Raw genomic sequence first — 18,519 nt, 5'->3', positions numbered from 1 at the left:
TAGAGGGGTCAGTGATGCAGTGTAGGGTATAGAGGGATCAGTGATGTTTTGTAGGGTTTAGACGGGTCAGTGATGTAGTGTAGGGTATAGAAGGGTCATTAATGTAGTGTATAGAGGGGTCAGTGACGTAGTGTAAGGTATAGAGGGATCAGGGATGTAGTGTAAGGTATAGCGGGGTCAGGGATGTAATGTGAGGTATAGCGGGGTCAGGGATGTAGTGTGAGGTATAGCGGGGACAGGGATGTAGTGTGAGGTATAGCGGGGACAGGGATGTAGTGTGAGGTATAGCGGTGACAGGGATGTAGTGTGAGGTATAGAGGGCTCAGTAATGTAGTGATGGGTATATAGGGCTCAGTAATGTAGTGGTGGGTATGGAGGGGTCAGGGATGTAGTGGTGGGTATGGAGGGGTCAGGGATGTAGTGGTGGGTATGGAGGGGTCAGGGATGTAGTGGTGGGTATGGAGGGGTCAGGGATGTAGTGGTGGGTATGGAGGGGTCAGTAATGTAGTGATGGGTATGGAGGGGTCAGTAATGTAGTGATGGGTATGGAGGGGTCAGTGATGTAGTGGTGGGTACAGAGGAGTCAGGTATGTAGTGGTGGGTATGGAGTGGTCAGTGATGTAGTGTAGGGTATAGAGTGGTCAGTGATGTAGTGGTGGGTACGAAGGGGTCAGTGATGTAGTGGCGGGTACGGAGGGGTTAGTGATGTAGTGGCGGGTACGGAGGGGTTAGTGATGTAGTGGCGGGTACGGAGGGGTTAGTGATGTAGTGGTGGGTACGGAGTAGTCAGTTATGTAGTGGCGGGTACGGAGTGGTCAGTCATGTAGTGGTGGGTATGGAGGGGTCAGTGATGTAGTGTAGGGTATAGAGTGGTCAGTGATGTAGTGGTAGGTATGGAGGCGTCAGTAATGTAGTGGGTACAGAGGGCTCAGTAATGTAGTGGAGGGTACGGAGTGGTCAGTCATGTAGTGGTGAGTATGGAGTGGTCAGTCATGTAGTGGTGGGTACAGAGGGGTCAGTGATGTAGTGGTGGGTACGGAGGGGTCAGTAATGTAGTGGGTACAGAGGGCTCAGTAATGTAGTGGCGGGTACGGAGTGGTCAGTCATGTAGTGGTGAGTATGGAGTGGTCAGTAATGTAGTGGTGGGTACAGAGGGGTCAGTGATGTAGTGGTGGGTACGGAGGGGTCAGTAATGTAGTGGCGGGTACGGAGGGGTCAGCGATGTAGTGGTGGGTACGGAGGGGTTAGTGATGTAATGGTGGGTACGGAGTAGTCAGTGATGTAGTGGTGGGTACGGAGGGGTCAGTAATGTAGTGGTGGGTACAGAGAGGTCAGTAATGTAGTGGTGGGTACAGAGGGCTCAGTAATGTAATGGTGGGTACAGAGAGGGCAGTAATGTAGTGGTGGGTACGGAGGGGTCAGTAATGTAGTGGTGAGTACAGAGGGCTCAGTAATGTAGTGGTGGGTAGAGGAATCTGTCACAGGCACAAAGAAGTGCAGATGCGACTTCAGCGAAGATGCAAGGAAGGTTGCAATTGTGAGCAATTCAAAAACAGGCCTTATGAGGTGTTATTCCTGCCAACAGACCCCACCCGCTAAAAAGACCCCACCACCTTAGGGCTGCTACCATACTTTTCCTGGGCTGATTTTCAATCCCAAACCGCCCCTGATAGCCCCTGTGGATTATTGGATAGCCCCCCTTAAAGTGCCCATACACCTACTGTGTGCAGGAGTAATCCCTGAATGTCTGATGGGTGATCGGGGATAATCCTGCAGGGATCACCGAATCTAGAATTTTTAACATCCTTAGTTTCCCAATCCCCCAACACATCACCAATCATTGCTGCCCACATATCAGTTTGCTAGCAGTTCGGGGGATTTGAGCCTGCAGGTGTATGGGCACATTTAGTTCAACAGATTCCATATATACATTCTATATTAACACTGGTATGAACCCTAATATGCTCTTATTCTTTGCCAAAGCAGGGGGAAAGAGGCCGATACAGTATCTGCCATTGAGCCTATGATGCTGACAAGCACCAAATTTGAGCTATATGAAACACCATTTATAGCCTTATGTGTCAAACAGCTTCATGCTCATTAGTTGTCAGGACACAACAACTTCCATCAGAAACCAAATGCCCACCTGACATTCACTGTAAAGCTGATACATATCACATTGATTTACAGTTTAGTAGGAGTTTTTTTTTTTTTTTTTTAATACTAAAGCTGTGGCTGCTAGGTGTGTGCTGTGGCTTAAGGTGCCCATACACTAGTAAGATTTATCTGCAGATCTGGCTGGTTGAAAAAAAAAACATGGTTATGGATGAGTGACAGTTTCCCAGCATTTCCAAGCAAATGGTCAACTGTCATTTGCTCTCATCCATAACCATGTTTTTGCTCTAACCAGCCAGATCTGAAGATAAATCTGCCTGTGTATGGCCACCTTTACTGTATCAGTGCAATGGATTGTGACATCACAGATCACTGGCTGCTGCCCTCTCAGGCCCCAGGTCAGTTAGGACAGTAAGGCAGTTAGCGCTGGACAGCGGAGGGGACCCTCCCCTATTGTCTGCCAAAAATGGATAAAAAATGCCTAACCTTGTTTATCGGACTTCTACAGTTTGTGAATTTGGTCCTGTTGGTGCTAACGTGAGTTAAATAATCCTAATGAATCACTACCTTACTACTTTTTAATATAACATGTTAGATTATCCCTGGTGTCATACAATATGTATTTACAGTAGATGATCATTCCTTGTGTGGTGCCAAATTCCATATATCTAATACTAAGGTGCTATGGTTATACGTGTTACAGTATGTGGACATATTACCACCTTATTGGATTTCTAAGTTACTTATACTGAATATTGTTATTTATTTTCAGAATATTTGAAGATGTCATCATTTGGATTATAACGTTGCTGACATGGTGTGTTGGTAAGTTGTGGTTCATTAGCAGGGCCCTCTAACCACCAAGTCTGTCTGTTGTTACCCAGTTTGTTTTATCACTGTTTACTATTGTAAAGCGCAACGGAATCTGCTGCGCTATATAAGAAACTGCAAATAAATAAATAAATAAATAATTATAACCACCTCAAAGCATTATACTGTATTATGTATAGTGTGGGCAGACTACATTCATATCAGGGGCTGGCTGGCAACTTTTAGCCTAGGGGGCAAGTCCAGAGCACTGGCCCATAATCAGCCAAGTCACCGTCGGAAGGAATGCTTTTGCGCGCCGTAGGCGCGACGAAAAATTAGGGGCGTGGCCTATCATAAGGGGCGTTGCCTGTACCATGATTGTATTGTGTACCTGCAGATTGCACATTTTAGCGAACCTTGTAATACCCATTACACATAAAGCCACATGCCGTAATGCCAATTACACATTATGCTGAACACCATGATGCCAGTTACACATTACGCCCAACACTGCAATGCTAATTACTCAATACACCGCACACTGTGATGCTAATTACACATTATGCTGCACACCTTGATGCCCATTACACCCCATACTGTGATGGCAATTACCCAATGCTCCCCACACCGTAATGTCCATTACGCCCCATACCATGATGCCCATTACACCGCACAATGTGATGTCCACAGTGCCAGATATGCCCCCACAGTGCAAGATATTCCGCCACAGTACCAAATACACATATGCCCCCACAGTGCCAGACACAAATGCCGCCACAGTGCCAGATATTCTGCCACAGTGCCAAATACGCATATTCCTCCACAGTGCCAGATATGCCCCCAGAGTGCCAGAGACACATATGCCCCCACAGTGCCAGAGACACATATGCCCCCACAGTGCCAGAGACACATATTCCCCCACAGTGCCAAAGACACATATGCCCCCACAGTGCCAGATATGCCCCCACAGTGCCAGAGACACATATGCCCCCACAGTGCCAGAGACACATATGCCCCCTCAGTGCCAGAGACACATATTCCCCCACAGTGCCAAAGACACATATGCCCCCACAGTGCCAGAGACACATATGCCCCCACAGTGCCAGAGACACATATGCCCCCACAGTGCCAAATACACATATGCCCCCACAGTGCCAGATACACATATGCCCCCACAGTGCCAGATACACATATGTCCCCACAGTGCAGATACACATATGCCCCCACAGTGCCAGATACACATATGCCCCCACAGTGCCAGATATGCCCCCACAGTGCCAAATACACATATGCCCCACAGTGCCAGATACACATATGCCCCCACAGTGCCAGATACACATATGCCCCCACAGTGCCAAATACACATATGCCCCCACAGTGCCAAATACACATATGCCCCCACAGTGCCAAATACATATATGCCCCCACAGTGCCAGATATGCCCCCCACAGTGCCAGATACACATATGCCCCCACACAGTGCCAGATATGCCCCCACACAGTGCCAGATATGCCCCCACACAGTGCCAGATATGCCCCCACACAGTGCCAGATATGCCCCCACACAGTGCCAGATATGCCCCCACACAGTGCCAGATATGCCCCCACACAGTGCCAGATATGCCCCCACACAGTGCCAGATATGCCCCCACAGTGACAGAAACACATATGCTGGGGTGAGGGAGGGGGGGGGGGGGAGAGCGCTTACCCACTCGCTAGCTGCGGGCCGTGCTGCGGCTGGATCAGCTTCTCCAGCCCTCCTGCGCTGGCCGCGGCTTCCAGAACACGGCCGCGGCTACAGGAAAATGGCCGCCGGCCTCCTGCACTGAGAACATGTCCTCAGTGCAGGGGGCCGGCGGCCATTTTCCTGTAGCCGCGGCCGTGTTCTGTAAGCCGCGGCCAGTGCAGGAGGGCTGGAGAAGCTGATCCAGCCGCAGCACGGCCCGCAGCCAGTGGGTGGGTAAGCGGCCCGGGGGGCATATGGCACTCTGCCCCCCGGCCCAGCCCGCCCCTGATTCATATGCAGGGGTATACTTACTAAAGGACGATTTTGGCTGATTTTAATCGATTCCAGATGCATTAAAATTGATCTGAATTGATGCTGGACTTCCAGGGCTAAAACACATATGCTGGGGTGAGGGAGGGGGGGGGGGGGAGAGCGCTTACCCACTCGCTAGCTGCGGGCCGTGCTGCGGCTGGATCAGCTTCTCCAGCCCTCCTGCGCTGGCCGCGGCTTCCAGAACACGGCCGCGGCTACAGGAAAATGGCCGCCGGCCTCCTGCACTGAGAACATGTCCTCAGTGCAGGGGGCCGGCGGCCATTTTCCTGTAGCCGCGGCCGTGTTCTGTAAGCCGCGGCCAGTGCAGGAGGGCTGGAGAAGCTGATCCAGCCGCAGCACGGCCCGCAGCCAGTGGGTGGGTAAGCGGCCCGGGGGGCATATGGCACTCTGCCCCCCGGCCCAGCCCGCCCCTGATTCATATGCAGGGGTATACTTACTAAAGGACGATTTTGGCTGATTTTAATCGATTCCAGATGCATTAAAATTGATCTGAATTGATGCTGGACTTCCAGGGCTAAAACTCACATTTACAAAAAAAAAAAAAAAAAAAATATATATATATTTATTTTGAAAACAAGTCCTACATCGATTAAGATCGAGTTTATTCAATATGGAACTGATTAAAACGGACCTCTAATAAATTGACTCCTAAAGCCCTTTACACACTGGACGACCTGCGCCACCAATATCTGAGATGCTACATGTTTGGAGGTGGGGCCTAATTATAGGAAGTGTGACCACGCCCCTTATGCAAAATTAATTTTAATCACTATTTTCAGTGTCTGCCTGCAAGTTAAATTCTATCATTCATTTAGAACAGTGGTCAGGGAACTCGGTACCCCACGCAGTGCATGTTTTGCAGGTCTCCTCACAGAGGCCAGATGTATTAATCTGCCTATAACGTTTGGCGAATAACGAGTCCCGCTTTTCCAGCATAATGTGAAGAAGCGGGCAAACGTTATAGGCAGATGTATTAAGCAGATAAGTTATCCCCGGCGTGAACGGCTCTCCTTATCGGCTCCCTCGCCGCCCTGCACATGCGCACTCGCAGTCCCCCACCCCTGGCCGGCTTTCTGGGCATGCGCGAGATCTTGCTAAAACCGCGAGATCTACAGCGCAGCCCAAGCCAGACGCAGGACTAGCGTTGTCCCCACAGTCGGGATAGGACAATGCTAGCCCTGAGCTGGTGAAGTGCCAGGGGTGAATTAACGCCTTGAAGGCTGTTAATACATCGCCCCGGCCGTTAATCCCTGGGGGGGATTGCAGGGGACAACCATGCCGAGCGTAACTCGGCAGGCTGTCACTAGCGCACGTTAGGTGCGCTAGTGATACATTAGGGAAATTGTAATCCCCCCCCAGTTAACCAGCGTTAAGTGCATTTTTGCACCTAACGCTGGTTCATATATCTTCCCCAGAATCACAAGTGAAATAATTAACTCCACCTGCGGACCTTATAATATGTGTCTGAGTAATTAGTACACCTGTGCACCTGCTGGGTTACCGTGCACTGTGTGGGGTAATGAGGACCGAGTTCCCTGACCACTGATTTCGAATGATAAACTTGGTAAATAAAACATCAGAATTAAACTTAAAGTACTGTATGCTAACAGGCCATTTGCACGCTTCCAACACAGCCATTATACCGGCACCAAACTCCAGTTTTTTGGCTAGAAATGGACCAAACAAATGAGTAGTATCCATCAATAGGCATAAAAAAAACATTTAGGTGAAATTATATTAAAACATAGGGCCTTATTCTAGTTCACTCTTTCTGACAAAATCCTTCTTTCTGACAAAACCATGTGCACTGCAGGGGGGGGGGGGGGGGGCACTGTAAAATGTGCAGAGAGAATTAGATTTGAGTGAGTTATTTTGTTTCTGTGCAGGGTAAATACTGACTGCTTTATTTTTACACTGCAATATAGATCTCACTTTGAAGTAAAACCCCACCCAAATCTAATTCTCTCTGCACATATTACATCTGCCCCACATGCAGTGAACATGGTTTTGTCCATCTAAGAAGGATTTTGTCAGAAAGAGTGAATTAAAATAAGGCCCATATTGAGGCTACGCTAGTTAGTAAGGCAAAAATTCTTACTTTTCTAACATACAAAGCTTAAGGCCCATACACACTAGGAGATTTTCATTTCAAAAGACTTTGCCAAAATCTCTGAAAGGTATATCTTTCACCAAAGTAGTGATACTGATACCCCTTTCAGACATACTACCCAGGATTTTAGACCCGGTTCAAACCCGGGTTTTTAAAAATCCCCGGGTCCATTGCAAGTGCGCAGGACCCGGGATTTTAGTCCTCAAGCTGCCCATACACGCTGCTTTGTGAGCGTGCTTTCCGTGCTGTACTAGCAGGGATCACATTGCATTGCATTGCATTGCATGTGCATCCGTTGTGCATGCAATGCAATTCAATTTGATGAAACCTAAGTACAAAAAGTATGTGCAAGCACATACTTTTTGTACTGTGTGATGAGGTGCCGCGGGAGCGCGCACCTCAAAGCACACATCGGGTCAGCACTCATAGCAGCGTGTATGGGCTGCTTCAGACATACGCTAGTCCCGGGATTGTGCGTGCATGTGGAAAATCCCAGGATTTTGCCATATGTCTGAAAGGGGTACAGTATATGCGATTTTCCCAAAGAGCAAGAGATTTTCGGGACGCGAAAGACTTTACAGAAAATCTGGTACTTGTGTATTATCACGGCACCCATCACATCGCATCGCATACCACTAATTAAGGTATGCGATGGGACCGGTTTGAGCCTTTCTCCGGGCTTAGAGTACAATTTTAATATCGCGTCACATCGCATGCCATTATAATGGCATGCGATGCGAAGAGATTTCCATGTTAAATGCCCACCCAGACTCGATTTTTTATTGTATCCCCACCCTGATGGGTAATGAGTATGTTAAATGCCCCCCTTTGTTAACGCTACCCCACTATCAAGGCCAACCCGAAGTGCAGCGAGCGCAGCGAGCCAGCGAGGGGCGGCGGTACGCGTCCTACGACCTTTTCATACTCCCACTATCCACGTCGGCGCGGAGTTGATTCTATATAGTGTGGCGAGCGGATGCGCATTACTTCACAAGTATTGCGCGTCCACTTGCGGAGCTCGCTGCGCTTGCCACGCTTCGGGCTCGGTGACTCGCTGCTCTCGCCACACTATATAAAATCAACTCTATGCTGACGTGGATAGTGGGGGTATGAAAAGGTCATAGGACGCGTACCGCTGCGCTCGCCACGCTTCGGGTTGGCGTTGATAGTGGGGTGGCGTTAACAATGGGGGGGGCATTTAACATAGTCATTACCCATCAGGGTGGGTGTACAATGTAAAATCGGGTCTGGGGGGCATTTAACATAGGAATTAGGCACCTGGGTGCATGTACGACTTAAAATCGGTCATATCGCATCGCATGCGATCATATCTTTTTGGTTGTACAATGACCTGCAATGGAAATCGGGGGCGCCGTGATAATACACAAGTACTGAAAATCTTTTATATAAAAGGCTATTTACACAATGGGCAGGGTTTGAATTCCAAGAGTGGGAGCAGCGGCTATTTTATTTAGTGCATTTCTGTTGTTGGGGCCTGATTCAGAACTGATTGCTGGGCTGCCTATATTCGGAGCCCAGCGATCGGGTAAACACCATGCTACGCCACCTGGGTGAAATCCCGCCCATTTGTACTACAGCTGTGCACGTAGGGAGAAATCCATTCACCATGCACAGGCAAGCAACGTATACATTACAGGCACCACTGGCCACCAATGTATAGGAATAAGCAGATAATGTATATACCTTGTTGGACTCTGCGAGCATTGTATATACATTACCTGTTTTTATATACACATTGGTGGGCAGTGGCAGCGGTAACATATACAATGCTGGCCTGCGGCAGCAATGTATACGTTACCATCATTACAAAATATACATTGGTGGGCAGTGCCGGCAGGATCGTATACATTGCTGGCCTGCCCCAGCAATATATACTGTACGTTACCTCCTATTACAAAACATTGGTGGGCAGTGGTGCTTAAATAAATATACATTGGTGACTGGTGTAAATATATACATTTCTGGCCTGTGGCAGCAATGTATGTATTGTGGACAGTTTGTTACATTGGTGGCAGTGGCTACTTAATACTTGACTGCCTGCGGGTGGGGGGGACAGCAGGCAGGTGAGAGGACAGGGTGGGTGGCCGGACTGCGTGTGCAGCCTCTTCTCCCTGCTCCATGCAGTGTCACAAAATATAGCAGGAGGATGGAGCAGGGAGAGGTCAGGATGGCCTGTGGGTGGGCGAACCAGCGGTCGGGACGAACAGCATGTGCAGCCTCTTCTTCGTCCTGCTCTGTGCAGTGTCACAAAATGGAGCATAAAGAGGGAGCAGCCGGGCTGTCTCTTGCCGGGCATAGTTTACACTGCGGGTTTGGAGGCGAGGGAGCAAGGGGACGGGGCGGGGCAGTCAGCCGGGCTGAAAGTGTATCATCTCTCAGCCCGGCTGCCGTGTGCACACACTCAGCGACGATGGCTGAGAAACCAGCCACCATCGCTAGATATGCTGGTAAAACCAGCCGACGGGGGATCTCATTAGCGATGATGGGGGAGCGATCATCATTGCTAATCTGCCATCTGTGGCCCATACACACTAGGCGATTTTCAGCTGATGTATGGGCCTTTAGTGGACTATTGTGTTTTATTGGAATATTATGTTGTGTCATCTTAGCTGTATAGCATATACTTGCTGTATAGCATATATATATGTATTTTTCTCCATGAGCCATTTCTCATAATACAAGGGGCTGGAGGTGTCACAGAAGCTAACACTCTGCAATCAATGTGCTGGCTGGCTTGGAGGAGGACGCAACTGCTATTTAAATAAAATAAATAAAATTGGTGTCAGTAAACTCACTTTTAGTAAATCATTGGATCCCACAGCTCTGTAATTTACAGTGTTACACATTCAGTCAGCAAATGATTCCCTTCCCTCAGAACTGTCTGCCCCTAAACATTTTTCCTTTCCCCCAGTAACCCCCAACTGATACCTACTCCAAGCACTGCCTGCCCCAAACCACCATGGGAAGTAAAACTTCCCATGGTGTGTGCGGCATGTGGGGTGGTCTGATGCTATGTGGGGAACTCAAAAAGAGTAATATATCATGGGACCCAGAAACAGTGGAGTAGGAGCCCAATGTGGGGTCTCTGGGACTCACAAGTTATTTTGCAAAGTGCGATCACTGCTTAGATTTCGTGAGTATTTCCTATAAGTATATCTGTTATTTACACTAAAAACTAAGCAAGCATGTCCTCTGTTATTTCCTTTTGCCAGGACTTGGACTTGCGGTGCTAATAATGAAAGATCTACTTGCATGGGCAAAATCGACTCTGATAATGGTAAAAGCTAACTATCAAATGTACATGAATCCTGTGCCAAGACCCCCACATCCAAGTAAGTGTCCGCTGATAACAGTAACTGCGGTCTTTAATGTCTGTAATGATGAATATAAGTAGATTAATTAAAGGGGGTGTAAGAAGATGTGCGGCCATGGCAGGTCACTGTATAAGGAAAATAGGAATAACCATACATCTTGGTTTTATTCTGCCATGTACTGTATAGCACAATTTGGCAACCTTGGACGCTTTGTGATTTTTGTAAACATTTGCTTCTCTAATCTATTACTTTATACAAATTCTACTGCTGCAAAAAAATTTTTTAGAATCCATCTATTTGCTACATTTGGAAAAACAGCTAAGCCGTGTTTTACATGTGGTGACAAATTGAGAAAAAAAGCCAAGATGCATGTGGGCACATCTGTAAATGACAGGCAATTCCGTACAAGCGGAATCTGAAAGATATAAGACAATAGTTTGCATTATGGTAGTAAACTCTAGACCAGGGGTGGGGAATCTTTTTTGTGCCAAGGGCCGTTTGTATGGGGAAAAAATCCTTTGGGGGCCATATGTAAAAATGTATCTTACAAATTGTCCTGCTGCAGCAGCCCCACGCACCGGCGGCTGCTGCTGAATAGGACTGATAGTCTCCGGCTGCTGTTGATTAAGAGGAACCTTGCGAGAATTACCGAGCTCTCGCGAGATTTCCCCTGTATTTGACTCCCGGCAAAGCGAGTGGGCGGGCCACTCAGACCGGCTACGGGGGGTTGCATTTGGCCCCCGGGCCTGAGGTTCCCCACCCCTGCTCTAGACTGTAAACACATAATATTTTTCTCAAAACACATATATGTATGGGAGGAGGCAAAGGAGATTATTAATCATCAGACTTGCAAAACCCCAAACTAATCAGACATACTGTATACTTTAAAATAAATAAAAATTTCTGCTGATGGAGGACTCTTGCTAGGCATAGTTAGCTCCCCTCCTGCATTCTGCAGGATACTCCCTGAAATAGCAGCAATCTCCCTCTCTCCCTCATTAGTCTGCCAATCTTCCTCATTTCACCTAGCCCACATTACACTGTTACATTTTTGGGGAAAAAAAGGAATGAGAGATAGATATATTTACATTGAATCATCAGCACCATTTCCCAGCAGTTTAGCAAGTATAGTAGCTCTTACTAACTGCTTTGGGGCTCCTCTACATTTGGATATAAGTCATTTAAAAAGATTCCTCTCAGATGTAGCAGTGCACACCCACGCTTGTAGGTGTCACGTTCACAATCTCTTTTCACAATCCCTCCATATATGGAACTAGACACGCCCTTTGGGTGGAGCGTGACATGCCCCCTCAATGGGGCACTGTGCTAAATTCTCAGTTGCTCTAAGATGGTGTAGACCACACACCCGGTTGTTAACTGCCATGGAATGACAGCAAAATGGCGGCCCCTGCTTAGTGACAAGTGTCGGGAGCTGCATTGTAACATTATGTGCAACATCGTGCTCCTGTCACAGTGTAGGGGCCCAGGAACTGCAGGCAAGGCCACAGGGTCAAGGATATCACATTTAAGGTGCGTACCCACGGTAAGATATAGTGCAAAATCTAGCACACTATCTAGCTAGTTTCGAATAGCATGCTAGATAGTGCGCTATCTTACCGTGTGTACGCACTATCCGACGTACGATGCGCGCTCCCGCCGGTCGTCTAGCAGGGAGCTGCTCGGGTGAGCATGCAACCCAATTTTGGCTAGAAAGCATAAGATAGTATAGTGTGGTACAGCTGTGATGTCATATCGTATATGATATCTTATGCACATTGTACGTTATTTTACGCACAAATCTTATGCTTTTGACCGCTGGGATTTTCCTGGGAAATCATATACAATATCATACGGAACATAAATCATACCGTGGGTACGCACCTTTACTGTTTGTCCTACTTATTGGTTTATTCTCTTTCAGCGGATTTATTTGATCCATACACACATTTCTACAAGCCTATAACAGGACGCCTACCAACCGGACGCAGCACTGAGGTAACAACTGCACATTTACTCTGGGATTATGGGATTGTTCACAGACTAGTTTATATTCATTTTTAAAAACATTACAATACACACACACACACATATACACACACACACACACATATACACACACACAGATATATATATATATATTCTAATGTTATTATACACAGGTGTTTCCTCTTTTCAAACATGGGCTACTCAGGAGGGGCTCTGCAAACTTCCAGGGGGTATCTCATGGTTGAATCACAAAGAAAATAGAGGCCATGGGTATAATACTGTATATTAAGTGGGATGTACTAAGCTAAAAATGCGGTAAAACCCCCATTTCCTGGGGTTTTACCGCATTTGCTAAGGTACTAATACCCGCCCATGACAATGTTGACATACTTCCTATACCAACAATGAATATGTCAATATGTGCATAGTGTTGGCATTGAGCTGGTCAGCCCTTTGCATGACAACACTATGCACATGATGATGAAATGTGTTTTTGCCTTGATTCTATCCCTAACAGTAAAGGGGTGTACACACGGGACTCGGTCCCGGTGATTTGAACTGAGTAATCAAATGCTAACCCTTTACTTTAAGCACAATGCAAATGTTGGTATTATGACAATATCGGCATTACATATGTACATAATGATGTTGACATTTTATCATTGAATAAAACATCCTGATTGGTAACCTTCTGGTATCAACACCATGAATGTTGACATTGGCACTGATGACGTAATGACTGCTTACCTTCGCTAACTCTTGGCACTTCTGGAAATCCCCACAAATCTACACTTGGCATTAATCTTGAAGTGAACATATTTATATTCTGTCTCCGGTCTATCTACAAAATGTATTTCTGCTTCCAGGTGAATAACAACAACTCTGCCAAAGAACAACTATATATGCTATCCAGGCTTTATACCTATCCCCATGGTCAAACATCTACCTGGGAGGACGGGTGCATTACTGATCTACCAACACTGAAAAAATACCTGCGCCAGGAAAAAGAGAAGGAGGAGATTGCTGAGCAAGGTATGAGGCTTCCAGGTGTCCCATCCCACTTCTCTTTATTCCTCATCCATGTTGGGGACATTACTGACCCTTGGGGATTTAGGGTCTGGTGCTTTTGTTAGTTCCTACCTGCTGGTCCAGGGGGAAGCCACCTCCATAGGGGTCCCTGCCGAACAGTGCCACCATGCACCTAGTACTGACCATGTCACATACATGTTATATTCCCGTGCACTCCCAAAGCATGTAAGAGAAATGGAAGTTTTATACTTAAAATAGATCAGTTCCTCCAAGTCTATGTAACCCGTATTACAGGGTCCTGGGCAAATATGGGGAGGTCACATGACAATGACCCTGCAATGCTAGCCACTGCGCAATCGTACGGTTACATCTTTTTGTAGGGATTGAACACTCACACTTTAATAGTTTGTGATTATTTAAATTTTTTTAATTGTGTTATGCAGTAAGCAAATGCAACCCCTACTGGAATATACGCCTCCTGCAATATCAGTACCAGAAGGCATCGCGCAAGAGATTCCGGCCCACCTACAGACTCTGAACATCAGACTGAAGCTGACCCAGGCAGCAAAGGTAACATCACAGTTGCTATCAGTATGACATGTCTGAGCTGCCGTTCTTATTCCTTCTCTGGTTGAAAGAAAGTTATTTTTAGATGTAAAACATTTAGTGACAGAGATATTGTCATATGGATAAAGCAGGAACCTTTACAGAGTAGTGCCCAGGGCCGGCGCCACCACTAGGCAAATCTAGGCATTTGCCTAGGGCGCCGGCCACTGGAGGGCGGCATTTTGCTCCCCCCCCCCGCGCGCCGCCCGGGTACCTGTCCTGCGGCGCTGTGTATTTAAAGCTGGCGGCGGAGGCAGCAGGGGTCCCTGCAGTCCATTAGAAATAACGGGCGCTATCCGCCGGGCTATGCGGAAGCGCTTCTGTTGTGAAAACACTGGCAGCACGGCGCACGCTGATCTCAGCCAATCAGCGTGCTGCCAGTGTTTTCACAACAGTAGCGCTTCCGCATAGCCCGGCGGATAGCGCTTGTTATTTCTAATGGACTGCAGGGACCCCCGCTGCCTCCGCCGCCAGCTTTAAATACACAGCGCCGCAGGACAGGTACCCCCCTCCCCCCGGCACCGGACAGCGCCGCAGGACAGGTACCCCCTCCCCCGGCACCGGACAGCGCCGCAGGACAGGTACCCCCCCTCCCCCGGCACCGGACAGCGCCGCAGGACAGGTACCCCCCCCTCCCCCGGCACCGGGGCGCCCCCACCCCGACTCGCCTGGGGCGCTCCGGTGCCTTGCACCGGCCCTGGTAGTGCCCAATCAGCCATTTGTACATATTGGGGCTAATTCAGCTTCAGATGCTGTATTGCTAAAATCCAGCACAGAGTAAGGCCACCCGTCATGGAAAGTCCTGCCCTGTGATCGCAATTAGATTGAGATCGCACCGCAGAAATCACTGTGACCACAGCGATTATGGACCCACATGCACTCACAGCCGGATTGTGAAGGCAGGTGCACCGCTGTCATGTTTTGGGTCACAGTGGCTGCGTGTGATGTCATACAGCCACCCTGAAAAATGGTCCAAACAGGCCACACCCTACAAATGCGATCGCAGTTTGACACTTTGCGCAGGACCTCTGTGGCCACTGCACATGTGCAGAAGTGTGAAAATGGCCTAATTGCGGTTTTCACACTACTGCGAGCTATACCGAATTAGCCCCATTGCACATATTATAGAATTACTGACATCAGGCAGATGCCATGATGATGTACTTCTCATACAGGTTTTAGCCTGAGGGTGAACAACAGCCCATTTCATAAGGTGATGCAAGTACCCCCTGGCATGCAGTGTAGTCTCACAAATCTGAAGTGCCATTGGCACTGCTACAGAGGCTGCGGCCTGTATTCTGCTCCCTGGGGACAGCACCCCTGCACGTCTCTGCCCCTGTGCATGGCTGGGAATGCGTACACAGCCATACACACGAGGAAAATCATTCACTATCCAATGATTTCCCCCCTGCTCAAAGGGCTGAGTGAGAAAGGACTCGCTCTGCGGTGCAAAGGCCATTTGGAGAAGGAGGGCGCTAATGACATCAGCGCCCCTCCCACCAGATGGTCGGGAACGTCCAGAAAACATTGGCCCTTATTCAGATCGGCACGGTACGGCCCGCGTGCGGCCGTACCGCCGATGTTTGTGGTCTGCACATGCGCAGAGGTCATTCTGCGCATGTGCAGCCCCCTTCGCCGCAGACGGATTTCGTCCGCCGCAAAGGGGGCGTATAGGGGCGTGAGGGGCTTCAGCCCCTCATTTCCCTATGTGTACGCCCCGCGTTTCATGGGCGTTCCCATGAAAACGCGGGGCGTATGCATGGTAATGAGGGCATGACGCCCTCATTACCATGACATGGGGGCGGAAAGCTGACGTCGCCGGATGTCAGCTTTCAGCCCCCTTACAAGCTCCCACACGGACGATTGTCCGTGTGGTCTGAGCTTGCGGGAGCTGCCGCGGCGTGCGGGCCTGCCTTCGATGGTCGTCGACCATCGAAGGCAGGGGGCAGCTCCCACCATGGTGGAGGCGTAGCCTCCACCATTTTTGTGCGGATCGCCAGCCGTCCGTGTACGGACGGCCGTGGCGATCCGTCCGGTGGGCGGCCCTTGGTTTGTGCGGTCGGAGCCCCGTGTGCGGCTCTGACCGCACCAACCAGAATAAGGGCCATTGTTGGGAGGCCCCCAAATGCCCACAGGGTGTTAATAACCAGACAGACTGCTCGCACAAAAGCGCACCGCGCGCATGCTCAGTATTTCAATTATCGGTTCACCTATGGCACATACCTATGGAATCAGACCCAACACATCACGGGTGCTAAAAAGCACTTGCATTGTGCCACTGATGGGTCTAATCGGATAGATTGAACCTGCAGCAGGTTCAATATGTAGGGTCCAACCCGATGTGCACGGGACCCTGATCGGTTTGGAGGGGATTTAAAAAATTTCAAACACATCCATTGGGATCGGATGAAATCGGCCCAAATTGTACTAGTGTATGGGTGCCTATCTTTGGTGTACCTAACTATAACACTGTAGTCGTGTGTACCAGTATAGTAAAAAAAAATGAGTAAATAAAATGAAGCAGTCACCAATAGTACCACACAGAAAAAAGTGAAAACGATATTGGCGCAACTCCCGGGCGAACGATAAAGTGCATACACGCGGAACACTATAGTATTGTATGTTTTGCTGTGCACTGAGTAGGGGCAGCTGTAGTGACGGACACTGAACAATATAGTTACCGATAGTGATGTCACCCAGCCCCGCTTGCACATACAATCGTTGATAATATAGTCACCATTGACCTGTAGGTACACAAGACAGGAGATCTCAATAACGATACTGAGCGTACACACTAGACAATATGAACAACTTATTGTTAACGATATTGTGATTGTTGTTATTGTTAAGGATATATCATCTAGTTCAGTGGTTTCCAAACTGTGTGCCAAGGTACCCTGGGGTGCCGCGGAGCACTTGCAGGGGTGCCCTGAGTTGGTGGTCCAGGACCAATTCAAATTACTTATGGTCAATGTAATTGGCAAAACCTGTGTTGGCGGCTTGCAAACAGAAAATATGTGGACAAACAGAAGCAAATCCCGTCCCTCACCACATAAGGATGACCTATAAACACAATTTATTTCATTTCATATTTTTTCTCTAAAGTACTCAGTAAGAAGATTTTGGCCTAGGTGTGCCACAAAAAAATGTCTGATACTCTAGGGCAGTGGTTCCCAACCCTGGTCCTCAAGTACAGTGCACGTTTTCCAGGTCACCAGCAGGTGCACAGATTATTCAGGCACATTTTAAAAGATCCTCAGGTGGAGCAAATTATGTCACCTGTGATTCTGTGTGGAGACCTGGAAAACGTGCACTGTCGGGGGTACTTGAGGACCAGGGTTGGGAACCACTGCTCTAGGGTGCAGAAAATGTTTGGGAACCACTGATCTAGTTACTGTGTATGGAGCTGTAAACTGAGACGCTTAATATCATTTTGGCCAAAATATGGGCCACCAACTGTAACCAGGTGGCTCCCAACATTGCCGAGGTTCAAGTTGAAGAGAATATTACATCCAGTATTGGGAAATGATAAGAGCCTGTTCCGTAAGCTCGCAGAGGGCCCGCCCGGCCGAAATAAAGCCGCTGTATCCCCTCGCATGTCCCACAGCGGGAAAAATCATTCAATGCTCGGCGACCATCAAATGACTTCTTCTGGGCTCGCAAATATAGGTCAGTCTCCACTGTCTTATATCTGCGGCTCCAGACCGTAGACAGGCAGGTGGCTGACGTCCTGTAACATTTGGCACCCTGCGTCACGGCCAGATTTACATAGGAATGATTATGGACAGGACACTAACATCGGTCCCCAGTGCGAACGCGCGGGGGACCGATGTAATTAGAATGAGGGCCTATATTAGGAGGGAGGATAATTATATGAGGATGTAAAGCAGAAACAAATGATCAGAGAGAAAAAGATAATGACATAAAGAGGAAAGATGTGTATTATATAGTAATGTCATCTGTTTTCCAACAGATCTACTGTATTATTAGAAAAAGGACACCGGCAGCTATGGAGGTGGATATATCACTACCTGTCACCGAGGAAGTAGCCCAAGGATTTATCAGAACAGGATACACAGCAGCATTTCTATGTCACCCAGGACTACACAAACAACAACTTGTGAGGGGTTTCGTCGTCTGGCTGTGCATGTGCCAGGAGGTGACAATGACATAAAGGACACTGCAATTGTGCTACAATAAAGTACAATACTGTGGCTTTTGTTCGTAATGAACAAATGCCACAGTAATGTTCTTTAGTGGAGCACAACTGCAGTGCCCAATGTATCAGAACAGTACACACAGCAGCATTTCTATGTCACCCAGGACTGTACGAACAACATCTTGTGAGGGGTTTCATCTGGCTGTGCATGTGCCATTAGGTGCCAGTGAAATATAGGGCGCTGCAGTTGTGCTCCAGTAAGTACAATACTGTGGCTTTTGTTCGTAATGAACAAATGCCACAGTAATGTT

At 48.2% G+C, this 18,519-nt stretch overlaps 1 protein-coding gene across 1 annotated transcript; it reads left to right on the top strand.

Moving 5' to 3' along the window:
- Positions 1 to 2,518: 2,518 nt before the first annotated feature.
- Positions 2,519 to 18,248, top strand: LOC146007001 (uncharacterized). Its single transcript, XM_083145406.1, has 7 exons — positions 2,519 to 2,652; positions 2,888 to 2,940; positions 10,327 to 10,446; positions 12,350 to 12,423; positions 13,281 to 13,446; positions 13,887 to 14,013; positions 18,023 to 18,248. Exons 1-6 carry the CDS (start codon positions 2,582 to 2,584, stop codon positions 13,979 to 13,981), a joined length of 579 nt encoding a protein of 192 aa, XP_083001532.1. The 5' UTR covers positions 2,519 to 2,581; the 3' UTR covers positions 13,982 to 14,013; positions 18,023 to 18,248.
- The last annotated feature ends 271 nt before the right edge of the window (positions 18,249 to 18,519 follow it).

The sequence above is a fragment of the Crinia signifera genome, chromosome 6 (assembly GCF_055691185.1).
Source record: "Crinia signifera chromosome 6, ASM5569118v1, whole genome shotgun sequence".
Lineage (NCBI taxonomy): Eukaryota > Metazoa > Chordata > Amphibia > Anura > Myobatrachidae > Crinia > Crinia signifera.
Note: the sequence above shows the minus strand (reverse complement) of the source record. Positions and strands in the feature narration are given on the sequence as shown.